The 15,614-nt window shown below is 36.7% G+C and overlaps 1 protein-coding gene across 1 annotated transcript; it reads right to left on the bottom strand.

Annotated features, from left to right (window-relative positions):
* Nucleotides 1-1,569: 1,569 nt before the first annotated feature.
* LOC141680334 (uncharacterized) lies at nt 1,570-2,718 on the bottom strand. Its single transcript, XM_074486590.1, has one exon. The coding sequence runs from the start codon at nt 2,716-2,718 to the stop codon at nt 1,570-1,572; it is 1,149 nt and encodes a 382-aa protein (XP_074342691.1).
* Nucleotides 2,719-15,614: the final 12,896 nt, after the last annotated feature.

Here is a 15,614-nt window from a genome sequence, read left to right as displayed (position 1 = left end):
ATACCATAAATTATTTCTTGTCTAAAGAGTGATAGTATAACAACTATCAGTTATTGAATATCATGGTAAAATAATTCATTCGCCTCTTTAGCTAAATCTCCCAAAAATATAACTTCAACTTTGGACATGCCATCACTAACATAGAAATTCAGGCATTTGGTTTCGCCATAAACCGTCTGTACAGTCGTAGAGTAGATCTATTGGTACACAACTCCGATTATGTCTAAAATACAAAAAAGTATACCAAGTTTTTTATTCATAATAAATGTATTTCGTTGTCTGTAAAAAACACGTGTAAGAAAATATCAATTTACTTTAATCAAATGATATTTTGAGAATAACATTGGTGACATATCTGATGCGTCAAGAGGAGAGTCATCAAGATCATCATGAGAATTATTTCCAACACTATTAGTAAAGTTTTGCAAGCTCACAATGATACTTCTGTAATGGAACACTCCAATCATCACCGATGACATGTTTTACTATAGTTGATTGTGAAAAGTATATTTTAATCGGTGAGGAATTTTCACTGTTATTTTCAGACCTCGTACGCGTCGAAAGTGTACTATTTCGTATATATTCTCTTCGGCAAAGGTTTGTGAAAATACACTTAGTAACTCCAAAGGGATAAAAGCATGCAATTGTACATTCTGAAATAGTAAGATTGTCACAACTAAGACTAAAATGTGTAAATAATCGGCTTTACGATAAAAATATTTTCATAAATTTAGATCTTACATTTCTATCAAGAAGAATCAAATTTAGTCCTTCTGTACTATTTTCCATATTGCCAAAGGTACGCCAAACTCTAATCACACGTACTTTAATCTGTCAGACACTTGTTGTATGATCAAGAGATGATAGACAACTGAAATTAACTCCTATAAAACAAACACATCAAAGATGATATGTTAGCCATCTTTGTATTTCTTAGCAATTGTGACATGTAATTGGTACTACTCATACAAATAGCATTAACATCGAAAAATTAAATTCAAACATGATTGTTATACTCACCCTCCGACATTGTTTGTGATAGTGGGATATTGACGAATTAAGTGTTCAATACATTATGGCTTTATATATGTTGATTATGAGTTATGGAGGTAATATGAACGTGTATGAACACAAAGATTATAAAGTGGAATAAGAGAAATGATTGATTTTTGTTACAACTACTATAAATTAATTAGGTATTATATCTCTTAAAATTTACAAAAAAAAATTCGAATAATCATGTTGTATGAATACACAAATGAAACTGTTGATCATGATGAACAATAAAGTTCGTTAAAAATGGAAAAACGGATATATACAAATCTTCTTGATGAAACAGAAGACAACTGTATAATACATATCTAATTGACATTATTCCATATATGGATAAGTTCAAAATGGCAACATCAAGATGTAAGGAATTACATCTGCTTAGGTAACTTCATACAAATAAAAGTTGTTATTAGTAACAGATATGGACATGGATTATATCTGGTAAAATCAAACGTTATATTTGTGTACAAATAATCTGTATAGAGGAGGCAAACCCAAAGTTGATTTTAAATAAGATCAAATATCGTCAAGCTTTGGTAAATTATAGAATACTTCCTCATATACAACATTAGACGTAACGTTTGAATAACATCCAGTATCATCTAATATCAGAATATGAAGTCCTTCTGGAGAAGTTACTCTTGAAACAACTACATAAAGTTGACCATGCGAGAACACTGATCTCGGTAAATATAATCCAACAGTATCGAGGAACTTTCCTTGGCTTTTGTTAATGGTCATGGCAAAATAGAGTTGCAAGGGAAATTGAGTTCTTTTGAATTCAAATGGCCATTTGGTGTCGGTTGGAACCATGTCAATTCTTGGTATAAGGTGTTTTGATCCAACATTGGAACCGCAAAGAATCTCACATTCTACAGAATTTTTTTTGCATGCAGTGACTATCATTCGTGTACCATTACATAAACCAAGAATCTGATTCAAATTCTGCATTAACATCATGGTACAACCCACCTTAATCTGTAACTCGTACTTTGGCAAGCACGGCATGTTAATTAAATTCAGGTATTCTACTGGAAAGGCAGTATCAAAATCATTATCCTCCCCTCCATTGTCATCTATGGAATCCTGACTGAAATAGGTATGAGTTTTACCTGGAATTTTCTCAATCATAAAGTCATTTATATCATCCACCAGACTGTTTGTAGGAGTAAGGATTGCTCTGGATCTAAGATAACAGTAAGAAGACATGTTCGATAGAAAATCTGGATAGGTTATGTCAAATAAAGACTGAATTGAATTATCTGTTCCACAAATAATAAACTGCTCTGGAATTTCAAAATCTACTAAACCATCATCTTTAGGGTTCTCAGTAATTCTATGGACCTTTCCATCGCCAATTGCAAGCTGCCATTTAGCAAATTCAGCAATTATCTTGTTGCGCTCATCTGAATTTCCTGAATAAAGTCTCATGTTCTGACGTAAGGTGAAGACTTCACAGAAATCCCACAGCTTTGATCGATTCAATGTTGATCCAACGGTCTCTCCTTGGGAAGCTTTTGGGATAACCGGTAGTGTTTGGCGATAATCTCCACCAAATACAACAGTTATTCCACCAAATGGCCTTGATGATCTATTAGGATCAATAGGAGAAATATAATCTCTTAAACATTTATCAACACTCTTAATACCATGTCGATGCCGCATAGGTGCTTCATCCTAAATGATTAAACTTGTGTTCTGTAATAATTCAGCAAGATCAATACCGTGCTTTATTCCAGCTATAGAGCATTGGTCTACAATGATAGGTATTTGAAAGCATGAGTGAGCCGTCCTACCACCATCTAGCAAAATAGCTTCAGTTCCTGATGAGGCTACTGGCAAAAAAAATTTACGCTCAGAAAGAAGGCGACATAGAAGTGTCTGCCAGACAAATGTTTTCCCACATCTTCCACTTCCATAGACAAAGAACTGTTCGCCTTTGTTAGAATTTACACTTTCGACAACAGCCTCATACACTTCCTTTTGCTTTCTATTCAACTTGATATAATTCTCATTATGTTGCCTTTTCATTTGCTCTGTATCGTAACCTGTTTCTTCAGCCATTAAACCATTGCCACTGTTGTAAAGAAAGACTTCCGGAAGATAGGGCATTATCGGGAAATCTTTTAAGCTCTTTCCAATATCGTTCAGAAGTTTTTCAATTTCTGCAAGAATAATTATAAAATAGTTTAACGTTTTTATTCAAATCATGTATTCAAAATCTATAATTATGGAAAATACAGATGTTTTATACTCCGCTCATCGCAAACAAAAAACGATTAATAGTGGAAAGATATATACATATTAAGATTATCCGCCAAATTTAAAGATAGTCATACCCGCAAGAGTAAAATTTTGAATGTCACAATCTGGGAGTTGTAAATTCCCATTACGACATTCTTTACGTTTTAGCAGGATGATATCGTGAGACATACATTTCCATTGAGCATTCCATAAAAATAGCAGATCAAAGATTGAGCAATATGCCAAAATGTTAACAAATATTTCACGGAGTTGTTTCGTAAGAGATGAGTAAGAATTCTCAACCATTGCTTCATGTCATTGATTGTCATTCTAAAGAAGCTCCATAGCAGCACATGCTTCCTTGAAACTTTCAATAACATGACCTTCTACCGTCCTTAGCTCGTCAAATGAAGTAGAACCTTTTCTCGGCATAAGTAACATGCGTAGATACAACAAATCACCTCCAGTAGCATGTACTTTTGTTAATCTGCCAACTACATCACCTCTTTGGCGAGGTCTCCATTTACACTCTCGGGGTAGCCACGTAAAATGTGTAGGAAATTCAGCATGGATAAAATCTCGAGCGGCTAGAAATTCTTTATTAGCTTTGAACCAAGCCTCAAGTTTTGTCCTTTTACTATCAGCTTGTTGAACAACTTCGGATAGTGTTGTACATGTTCTAAAACTGACATACTTTTTGCCAGGTAAATGAATAGGTAATCTATCAACAGATGGCCACCGAGAATGTACATCAAAACCAAATATTCTCCATGTTGCTTCAGAGGCACAAACATAACGACCATCAAGATATTGCTTTACTTCATTTAAACAGGATTGCTTCTTCGATACACTACTATCAGACATTGATTTGTTTTTTAGGACCATAGTACCAGTATCATAACCTTTAAGACAATACTTGAATAGATACTTAAGGGACCGAGCACTATTACATGCCTCAAGATTTATATGGCATTGAAAAAGAACCAATAAGTCTCTATTAGATGGAACAACAAACCTATTGTCCAAAAAAACACCTTTTTTTATACTTCTTCAAGTGTTGTGTCTGCGATAAATGGGAAAACCACAATCATCAATATACGTGTTACCATTGAACCTGCAATGAATGTACCGATATTTCCTGTTAAAAAATGATCCAGTTCTGTATATAATTACATGGCATTGTTCCTAAATATAGTATATGATGTTGGTTTAAATTGATTCATTCAAACCATGTAAATATAAAAAATCTATGTTTATAACATTGTACGATACCTCTTAAGAAAGTGTCTCATACATCTTCATTTAACCATGCAAGGTGAATAGGTGTTGTCAACTCCACAGGGCCCATGAATCATGTAATTGCTGACATCGACATAAGCAACATGATCTGTATCTTTGTCAGGTATTTCAGCACTGACCAGAGCATCTATTTGAGCAACTGTTTTGGGCCTAGCATCCGGGTGTAGCCAAATCAACATATGCATGTGTGGAAGACCCCGTTTCTGAAATTCTATTACATGCATAACTGTATAATGCGTTAGAGTTAAATTCTCAGAGTAAAGAGTTTCTAAACTGTCATAAGAGGAAAGATTAATAAAAAAATACCTCATATACATTTTCCAAAGTAGTTTTTCTTCTTTATCAAATGCATTAGCTGATTCAACTTGAGTTTAAAAACTCTTGACACTATGTCAGGTGCATCACACACATCAACACCCGGTAAAGATTTCATCATCTCTGTTATTTCAGGTCACCTTGTATTACATGTCATTATCAGGAAAAGAGAAGGGTGTCCAATAGCCCTACATAACGCAAGTGCATCCTTAAAATATTATGACATATACCTTTGTGAACCTGTGAAGGATGCAGGTAAGACAACAGCTTTCCCAACATAATTGAAATCGTGATCACCTTTACGCAAAGCATCTCGGATGGAAGTATACAGATTTGACCTTATAGTTGTTTGGTGAGTAGTAACCCAATCCAGCCGATATTGTTCAATTGCACAAAAGGCATCAACGATATACTGTTGCCACAAATGACCTAATAAATGCATAGTCAACCCTAACACACAAAAAAATGATTTAGATAATGTGGTATATGACAAATTCTGATAAATTTCATGAAGCTAGTAAACATATCCTGGAAAAATCTAAACATATGAGAGGTTACAGTATACCTTCAGAAAGGCGAATCATCAACTTATAGCAATAATATTCTTTCATGGAAACATATTCTCGATGCTTCTTTTCAAAATCATTATCATCGGGATTTATATCGGCTGATTTCGACATTTTTGTTTTATTCAATGGAATCTTTGTATGAAAACCTTCATCCGCATGGGGGAACAAAAGTGGATACTGGAGCTGCATAAAAAAATGTCAGTTTCCCAAACCTTCTGAAGCAATTTTGTACGTGTCTCCATAATTATATCCCAAAAACCTAATGAATCTCTATTAGTACTTACTATCAGACCTCCAACCTCATATGTTGGTCCAATTATATTAGGAAGACCACTCGCTGATTGAGAAGATAAGAGAACCAGTCTAAACTCATTATGTTCATTGTCTTTGAAGCGCTTACGTGCAGTATGAAATTGCCTAACCAATTTATTATGCTGATTTAACGTCCATCAAAGCTTCAACAATGATCTCGTCAATTTCATCTCTGCATCCACCGATTAGATTCATCATATTCTCCAGTTCATTTTCAGTATCATAGATGTATACTTGACAAAATTTGGGAGATTCATTATCTGCCGGAAGCATACTACCAAGAAGATGAAGATTTTAACCTTTGACCTTAAAGCAATAGGGTGCTCCTCCATTGTTAATTTTGTGATATATTTTACCACCACTGGAACACATCGCAAATAATGAATTGTATATACGATGGTTTAACTTGAAGTGGATTGTCCTGTCATTTCTATATAGTAATGATCTTAGTGGCTCAGTAGGTTGTTTCTCTGGTGAGAGCTGAACCTGTCCATTCTTGCAGCATAGAGAGAAGGTAGGATAACTATTTTTGTTGGATTTGTTGTTACGTTCCATGTTCCACATACGGGCATCACACTTAACATATGTTGAGGTTGGCGGACCAATATTAACATAACCATCCCAAAGATCAATCTCAGGCAAATCCACGGGTTCAGCTTCTGCAGTATTACCAAAATAAAGAAGTGCATTACTTAAATTTATTTAATTATGTGCGACAGACCTGCATAATTTTGAATAAAGTAATGATAAAAAGACCTTCGTTAAAAAGTTGTTCTTCCACATGTGTTCCATGATATGCGTCATCAAAATTATTAATCAGGTTAGCAGCCAAGGGAGAAGGTAATCGACTGTTGTTCAAATCGGAGTTCTGCCTAAGTGAAACATCTGTAATTAAATTGGAAAATCAAAATATTGATAATGATGGCCATTTCTGGAAATAAGATGAATCTGACAAACTTTAACTTCTCATACTTTGTGAAGCAGGATCAATATTTTCCTTAGTTTTTTCTTTGTTACGTAGTATTGTAGATATGCTAGAGCCTCTGTAACGTCTCTTCGATTCTATTGAAAAGACGTCAACATCTTATATAAATATATTCCCAAATATAATATGTCGTTATAATTCCTTATCTCATATATTGTGTTTAAAAATGGAAGAACACTATTACCTGATATGTCAGATTCAGCATGAGCCTTTGACGTGCGTTTTTTTGGAATATATGATTTGACACTTGAAGGCGGAGTGGTACCTAAAAAAATCAATTCATTATTCAAATATGTAGAGCATAATAATGGACTGCTAATGATCATAGAATAAGAACTGAAAACTTACGATTAGATAAACATGATATGTTTGGACTGTTATTGGAAAGCATTGTGTGATTCATTATCGCTTGACCAAAGCCTAAGAAAAACAAAATCAATTAAAAAATCTAATTAATTAGAAAACTAAACCCATAAATCATGATCTGTATCTTTATTTGCATACAACCACATAAGGTGTTATGCAAACATGGTTAAATAACCTATCTTAAATCGGGGGCAAAAAGTATGAATAAAGTTTGAAACTAACATACATGTGTTGGCATTGTGAGATCTCGATGACATAATTGGTGTATTATTGCTTGACGCGGGATATGCTAAGATATTTTTTATCGGAGTTGATCCTATAAATATCAATTTGTAAATCATAACAGCAACTTAAGTATAATATATATTTATATATAAGTTATCTGGATTGAGAAAGGATTAACAACCGAACACTCACGATTAGTTATATAGGATAGTATTGGGTTGTTATTGCAATTTGGACTATAATTCAGTTGTTTTTTACCAAAGCCAGATAAAAAAATAAAGTAGAAACAAACATTATAAATCAGTGTAAAATAATAAATGTTAACTACATGTTGTCCACATAACTTACGGCTACTGGCAAGGTGAGATCTCGATGACATGCTATGTAATATGTTAAGATATGCTACAAACACAGAATACCTGGATTTTCCAGACCAGTACGATTCATGTTGAGCAACCTATTACGTAGAAACCTGTCCAAAGTTGACTCACGACCTTGACAAACTGGGCTCATAAATTTAATTTATACATTAGTAAACGCAATCGTTCTAAGCTACATTACAGATCTTTCAATTGTTAAAAAAATATAATACTGTAGTCAACAGACATGACAGATGCTTCGGTAGCCGTCATAGGCTGAGAGATATTTTATCGGCTATCTGATTTGTTCTCATCCAGAGGTTGGAGAATCGGATTGCATATATGTCCACGAACTCGTCGCTTAACAGCTAAAATGAATACTAAATGTGAAAATGATGACTACAAACTATCAATAACAACGTTTAAAGAAAACAAAGAGATAATATGATTATGCAGACTCGTATCAGGACCGTTGTCATCAAAGATAGTAGAACGTTTGCTCCCGTTCATATCTTATATGGTATGTAATTAGTCCTATCAATACAAACGTTTAAAAAATAGAGAAGAAAACCCTTGATTATGCAGATTCATACCAGGTCTGAGGTCATGGAAGATAGTAGATCTTTTTCTCCCGTTCAAAACTTTAACCTATGCGTCTGTCATTACGCGATGAGCCCAGCTTCTGTCATTACTGCAAAACAAATAAAAATAGGTTTGGTTAAACATTATCGGACAAAACCTTGAACAAAAGATAACAAAAAATGTGTAACATAAAATCAATAGCAGATGATGATGTATACAATTATTCATATTCATGTATATTGGCTGTAAAAATAAAGAAGAAGATAATGATTATCAAGGAAAGTAGTAATGAATTTTGAATTTGAATAACTGAAGACATGATTTGTGGATCTGTAATTGATTGGGTATAAAAACAAATCAATTTTAATAATATATTTGATCTTTTTAAAATTTAAAAGTGATTTTTTAATAATTATAAATACCATTTAAGATATGGATACTCCTTGGATCTTTGCATTTTTTGTATAGGAATTAGTTGATTTTGGAATATGGGTCGACTGACTGGTCAAAATTTTAAAATATGGGTCAAAATAATTACAAAAGTACCATTCTTAGTACAAATTTTGAGGAGGCTTCACTAGTGCTCATTAAGATATAACAGATAATTGAAAACCTTTAAATTAATATTAAAAATTATTTATTTGTTAGAAGATTACATATTCAAATATCAAAATGTGTATATTTAGCTTTTCAAAAAAAAATTAAATAATTTAAACTAAGTATATGTAGAATTAATAAATTGAATAAAGTCTACCTTCGTGATAATTAATACCTTCCTTTGCAGGATAAGAAGGGGTAGAGAAAATGTCATTGTTCGAGTTAGAGAAAATGCCATTGTTTGAGTATAATAAATTAAACCAAGTATTATGTGGAATTAGAAACTTATTACAAAAATACATGACCGCCTCCCTCCTCTCTCTCCTAGGATTTATCCATTTTCAAGTAAATTAAGGGGCTTTTGGGGTAAAATCCCAATCCTTTCATTCTCTTTTGCTCACATTAATTTTCTTTCGATAAAATTCAATTTTTTGGTGTTTGTGTGTCTCTCCTCTTGAAGTGTGTGTTTTGTCTCTCCTTTTGGAGTGTTTTGTTATATTTTTATTTAGTCATTGTTGGGTTTATTTGATGTTGGATCCGTTGAGAACGAGTTTATTGATATTTTTGGTGATCAGCAAAGCCTGCATCGAATCTGGGACGGTGGTGATTATTACAAAAGCTCACCATTCACAACCAAAGATTATTCACCATTCACGAGTTTACATTTTCGGCATGTCTATAGCTGATATCCAACATGTAGATAGTTGGGGTGAATTCGACATGTTTATAACTGGTGTCCGGCATGTAGATAGCTGTGGTGCCTCTTTTTCAATCTCAGTTTATGCGATTGGTGTTTCTGAAACATTTGGCTAATAATGGTTTTTATGTGATATGGTCAATTGCGATTTTGCTATTTCAGATATGTTGGTGCAATTTGAATCGTTTGGGATGTCCTTTGATTTCATTTTTAGCTTTAAGAATTTTTAAATTCTATGTGTTAAAGAATCAGGAAACAAATCATCTAATTATTTTTAATATATTATTTATTTTACCACCTGATTATATCGACAGTTGGGGTTTGTCTCGACTGTACTATATTTAAATTAATGAAAACTTTTTGCATTTGTCAAAAAAAAATATGTAAAATTTATAAATTGAGTAGAGTCTCCCTACGGGATAATTTGGAAATTTACTTGTGACGATAATTTGTTACTCTATTTAACTTTCTCCGGCATAAAAATTATATATGGTATATAATTTATATATATATATATATATATATCATTTTAAATACATTTCAAATACCGTGCTAAGATATAACTGAAATAAAAAAATATTAAATCTCGTACTAACAAATATGTATTGTAAAAAGTCATACTTTAATTATTTACCCTAACATAATAATTGCATTACTTCCAACAAAAAAAACCTAGAAAATATATAGCTCAACAAAAACAAATATAAATGCATATATACAAAGTATGAAAACACATAATTATTTTTTAAAGAAGTGAATCATTAATCGAAAATCATACATCATCTACAAAAATAATCAATAATTTATAAAAATAATCAAAACTGAACAAATATGTTGTAAATTAAAATAAAGCATAATTTACTTTATTCGATACTATTATCGTTAAGTCTTGGAAAAGTGCTACCCTGATTACTTTTAGAGGGCGTTTGTAAACTTGCATTTCATTTCAAATGAGATATTTGAAATGACAGAATTTAAGTTGTCATTTCAAATTCTCATGTTTATACTAATATTTGAATATCCTGGATTTTAATTTCAAATAAAATCCAAATCTAAATTATCAAATAACGTATTTGATCAAATCCATAATTTAAAATGAAATCCAGTTTCTCAAACGGACAGGCCGCTCTGTAGTTTTTCAATTTCTAGCGGACAATGGACATTTCTATACTTTGTTAAAAAGTTGTACAGATGATATCATAGCAATAAGCAAGAGACTCCTTGAAAGTCCAATGCCTTGCCATTGAATTAACAGAACAATGAACTACCGAAGATAAATAGTTTTTAACGACCCCGACCCGCAGCACGAGCAAACAGAAACATGGATTTTTCGACGAAAAATAAAACAATTTTGGTGTCTAAGTATAAGACAATCAAACAAGATTGCTGAACAAAGAACTATTAAATATTAACGCATGAATGGGAATATTTTAGAAGAATATAGTAAATTTAAGAATTTAACTACTAAAAATTAAGAATTTAAAATGTTACAGTTGTTTTACAAAATTGTGAGTTCATATAGTTATATATATTAAATAACACCAAAATGTAACCGCATCTTCAAAACCCTCCAAATATCACTGGCCTTTTATTAACTTAAAATCTCAAAACACCCTATAAAAGAATAAAATTTAATAATTTGTAACTTTATTTAGCTTCCTCCAATATCAAAATTATATATCCTCTTTTAAATACATAAATCCTATATCTCCTGCTAACAAATATCTATAGTAAAAAGTCATATCTTCATTATTTACCCTAACAAAAGAAATGCATTCCCTTGAAAAGAAATACATTATTTTACCCAAAATTCGGCATTGAGTTGATTCGGGTCAAATGCGGATTAAGTACGCTCAAATCCGGTATCGCGTTGTAGAAGATAAGGACGCGTCCAGGCAGAGAGGACGCGCCTAATCTAGAGGAGATGTTTTATGTTTTATGATCTAGTGATGGCGAAGCTTGGGAGTGCATGATTGGTAAAGGACGCGCCCAAGCTAAAGGACGCGCCCAAGCTAAAGGACGCGCCCAAGCTAAGTGGACGCGTCAACCGTAGTGAAAGCATTTGGCAAACGTGGTCTTGTGGCAATAACAGCTGGAGAACGCGCCTGTCTTGCCTAGGACGCGCCCTATGTAGTGGAATGTTGTGCGCAACGGTTTTTGAGGAGGCTATGCAGGTTTCATGAAGGTGAGGACGCGCCTAGGGTCTTAAGACGTGTCCTGTGCCTGGTCTATGTATTCTCAATGGTGACTTTAGGATAAAGGTTGCATGGAGGGGAGCAGTGGAGATTATTTTTACTAATGTATTTGTTGCAGGTACTCTTTGAAGAATTCCCTCCTTGAGACGGTCAAGAAAGGGGATGTCCGTGAAAAGCTTGAAGGCCTCCAGGGGTATTCCTGATGATTGAAGGCCTCCTCCTGTATTCAACGGGTGTCCTCGTTGGGGATGTGGGGTTAACATTGGTGTGTGCTTTGGAAACTCTGTTCTTGTATTCAACGGATGTCCTCGTTGGAGAACTTTGGAGTCATCCTGCACTTTGCACCCAAGAGCTTGGGATCACCTGTCCTGTTATCTGGTGGGTTATCCTCATTCGGGGGACAGGGATGCGTCCGACACTTGGGGTGAACCGTGGCTATACCTGCATCCGTAAATCAAGGGAAATAGCTGTAGCGGAGTGTTATCATTGCGCAGGGAAATGCACTATCCGTGAAGTCCTGCGATTACGGACGAGCTTTGGGCCTTCGCGGTTGGGCTTCATAGTTGGACATTCCTAAAGCTAGTGGAAGACGGACTTTGGATGGGCTTCTACCGGGCCTAGAAATAAGAAGTCTAAACCCATTAGATTTCTTGTTCCACAAGAACTACATCAGGCTTGATCCCTATATAAAGGGTACGTAGGCACATTGAAAGGGTAAGAAGTTGAGAGCTGATAAGAGAGCCACCACTTATTTTGATCAATCTCACCCTAAAACAACCACAAACCACCACACACCGCTTGATTTTCCGGCGAAGAACCACCATCATAGATCTTAATTCCGGCGAGAAACCTCAATCTTTGTTGTTACCAAATTCCTCCATCTACAAATTGGCGCTAGAATGAGGGGCTGCAAATTAAGATCGTAATCTTGGGAGGAAAAGATGTCTTACAATCGTGATGGAAGTTCTTATGATGGAAGTGATAGCAGATCTGAAGGAGAAGGCGGGGGAGGCTACACTCGCCATGAACCCTACGTTCCCAGAAACATGGCAGATCCACCGAGAGCTACAGATGTGTGGGGGACACCTCCGGTTCTCATCAGCAACGCTGATATCTTGGAGTAGTTGTACCGCATGGGGGATACTCTTAATAGTTTTCACTCAAGACTGAATACGGTGGAGTATCGGAGAACGAGGAGAGGTCGTCGTTTTCTCCGTCGCGGTCATGCCGTGGGGAAGGCACCAGTAGTTGAAGGAGATACCCAGGGTAGCAAAGAAAACCCGCGAATCACTCCGCGGTGCTTGAAATATTCTGATGATGTAGAACCTATCGTGGAGCTTGTCGATGAGGATACTGATGGTAGGGAAAGGCCTCGCCTTGGTAACCAGGTGGTGCCACACCCACATAGGTCTGGGCGTATGATGGACGAGCGTCGTCGTGCGGAGAATACTCAGAATCAAGATGAGGAAGGAAGAGATTTTCAACCTTGAAAAGAAGGCTTGGCATAAGGTTGGAGGATGACGATTTGAGGATGCTGCTGGTAGAATGGCTAAAGGAAGGAAACGCTGGGGAAGCGAGGCCCCGTGATACAACGCGTGTGCCCCCTACATTCCAAAGGGATGACAGGGTGCGGCAGCGTGAGCACGAGCGTGCCCCTCCGCGAGGAAGGCCCGAGAATTACTACCAGGGATATTAGAGGAATGGACGAGGAAGGATGGGATACCAATATGAAAGAACACCCTACAATGGTAGGAGAGATGGCGCACCCTCCACTGAAGAAGCTCATGTCGTTATTCCTGTAACTTCTCACGGTGCTACGGGTAATGGGTCCAGGGCGCGTCCTCATGACCAGGACGGCGGGCGAATTCAAGTTAGAGTGTAAAATAATGATGAAATTCCGCGACGCGGTCAAGAGGAACCTCGTGTGCGGGAAAACATTCAAAATCAAGATGGTAACATACCACAGCCGCAACATCAGGGAGAGGGGCGGCGAGATCCACCGCTACACCCGGGAGGTAATCAAGGGGAACCACAACAAGTCGCGGAGCAACCCCAACAGCCTAATGTTCAAACCATTCCTGGAGTAGGACGTTTAATGTGAACGATCTCAAGAGGTTGCTCAACCATCTTGAAGGAGGAAGAGTGACGGCAACTGCGCAAGCTCCTTCTCCTTTTGCTGCTGTTGTGAGGGAGGCGCAGTTGCCGGCAGGATACAGGAACACAACCAATGACTTGCATTTTCATGGGAACTCTGACCCTGTGGAATTCCTGGGGCGTTTCAATATTGAGATGGATGTATATCAGGTACCTGATTTGGCTCGATGTCATCTCCTGGCAGCCACTTTTAGAGAAGGCGCTCAACAGTGGTTCCAGAAACTTGGTCCAGGTGTGATCACATCCTGGGAACAAATAAAAACTTTGTTTCTAACTCAATTCTAAGATGCAATGAAGTACACACCACCAGTTACCACGCTGGCTAATGTGAAACAGAAGGAAGGAGAAAGTTTGACCTCATACTTCAAAAAGTTCAATGTAGAATCCACTCTAGTAAGGGGCGCAACTGATGAAACGTTGAAAATACTTCTTATAGCTGGACTGCGTGTTGGGACAGATTTCTGTAAGCACCTGCAAGGGAAGGACCCTGTGTCGTTAGCTGATGTGCTTGTGCAGGCGGAATCATTCAAAGCGATTGAGCAGTCGCTTGCAGAAACAAAAAAGAATGACAACACCCATAACTCCAAGGGGCGAGCCAAGAGAAGAGATAGATCCTTGAGCCCAGATTACCGGCGGAATGCCAGAAGCCCTAATAGGGTGAACATCGTTAACACGCGGAGAGAATGGAGTCCGCCATCGAACTATGAGAGGAGGTTCAGCAATTAAACCCCACTGGCAGCGTCCATTGAACATATCTTTGAGGTGAATAAAGATAGAGGAATTTTCAAGAAACCAGACCGTCTAACTTCATGGCAGAGTAGAGACAGGAAGAAGTATTGTGATTACCATGAGTCTACCGGCCATGACACCCACGAGTGTCGTCACCTAAAAGATGAAATTGAGGAATTGATCAAGGCTGGGTACCTGGGTGAATGGATAGACAAGGTGAAACAACGCAGGGGAAGCGATGGCAAGGGTAAGGATGAAAGACAACCCCCACGGGTGGAAGGTGTTGAAAAAATGGCAAAAGTTAAGTTTCAGAGGGCTGGAAGTATTAGGGCAATTTTTGGAGGACACCCCTTTGTTGGTGATAGTAATCGAGCATTGGAAAGAAATACAAGGGAAGCACGGCATCCCCCGCTCACTAACATTCATTGCTTGGAAGACAGACCTTCGAAAATCTTTAAGGAAGAGTCCGCAGACATTACATTCAAGGAAAAAGAATCAAGGTGGGTGCATCATCCCCATAACAATGTGCTGGTGATTACCATGCTCATTGGGGCAATGAACGTACATCGAGTTTTCTTGGACAATGGGAGCTCTGCAAACATCCTGTATTACAGCACGTACAAGAAACTGGGTTTCCCGGATAGTGATATGTACTTTGAAGACACACACGTCTATGGCTTCACGGGAGAAGCGGTAAGAGTTATGGGTTCGGTTAGACTCCCTGTCATACTTGGAGAAGGAGCTTTTTCGGTTACCCAAATGATAGACTTCAAAGTGTTGGACCAGGAATCCGCGTACAATGTGTTGGTAGGAAGACCTTGGCTGAGAGCATTCAGGGTGATAACCTCGATACACCACTTGATGATCAAATTTCCAACACCCAACGGAGTGGGCAGTCTGAGAGGGTCACAGTACGAGTCGTGTGACTGCTAT

This window comes from Apium graveolens, chromosome 8, assembly GCF_009905375.1.
Source record: "Apium graveolens cultivar Ventura chromosome 8, ASM990537v1, whole genome shotgun sequence".
NCBI classification, from domain to species: domain Eukaryota; kingdom Viridiplantae; phylum Streptophyta; class Magnoliopsida; order Apiales; family Apiaceae; genus Apium; species Apium graveolens.
Note: the sequence above shows the minus strand (reverse complement) of the source record. Positions and strands in the feature narration are given on the sequence as shown.

Excerpts from the sequence above, each read along its gene's own strand:
- LOC141680334 (XM_074486590.1), bottom strand. The coding sequence starts at position 2,718 with ATGCGGCATCGACATGGTATTAAGAGTGTTGATAAATGTTTAAGAGAT.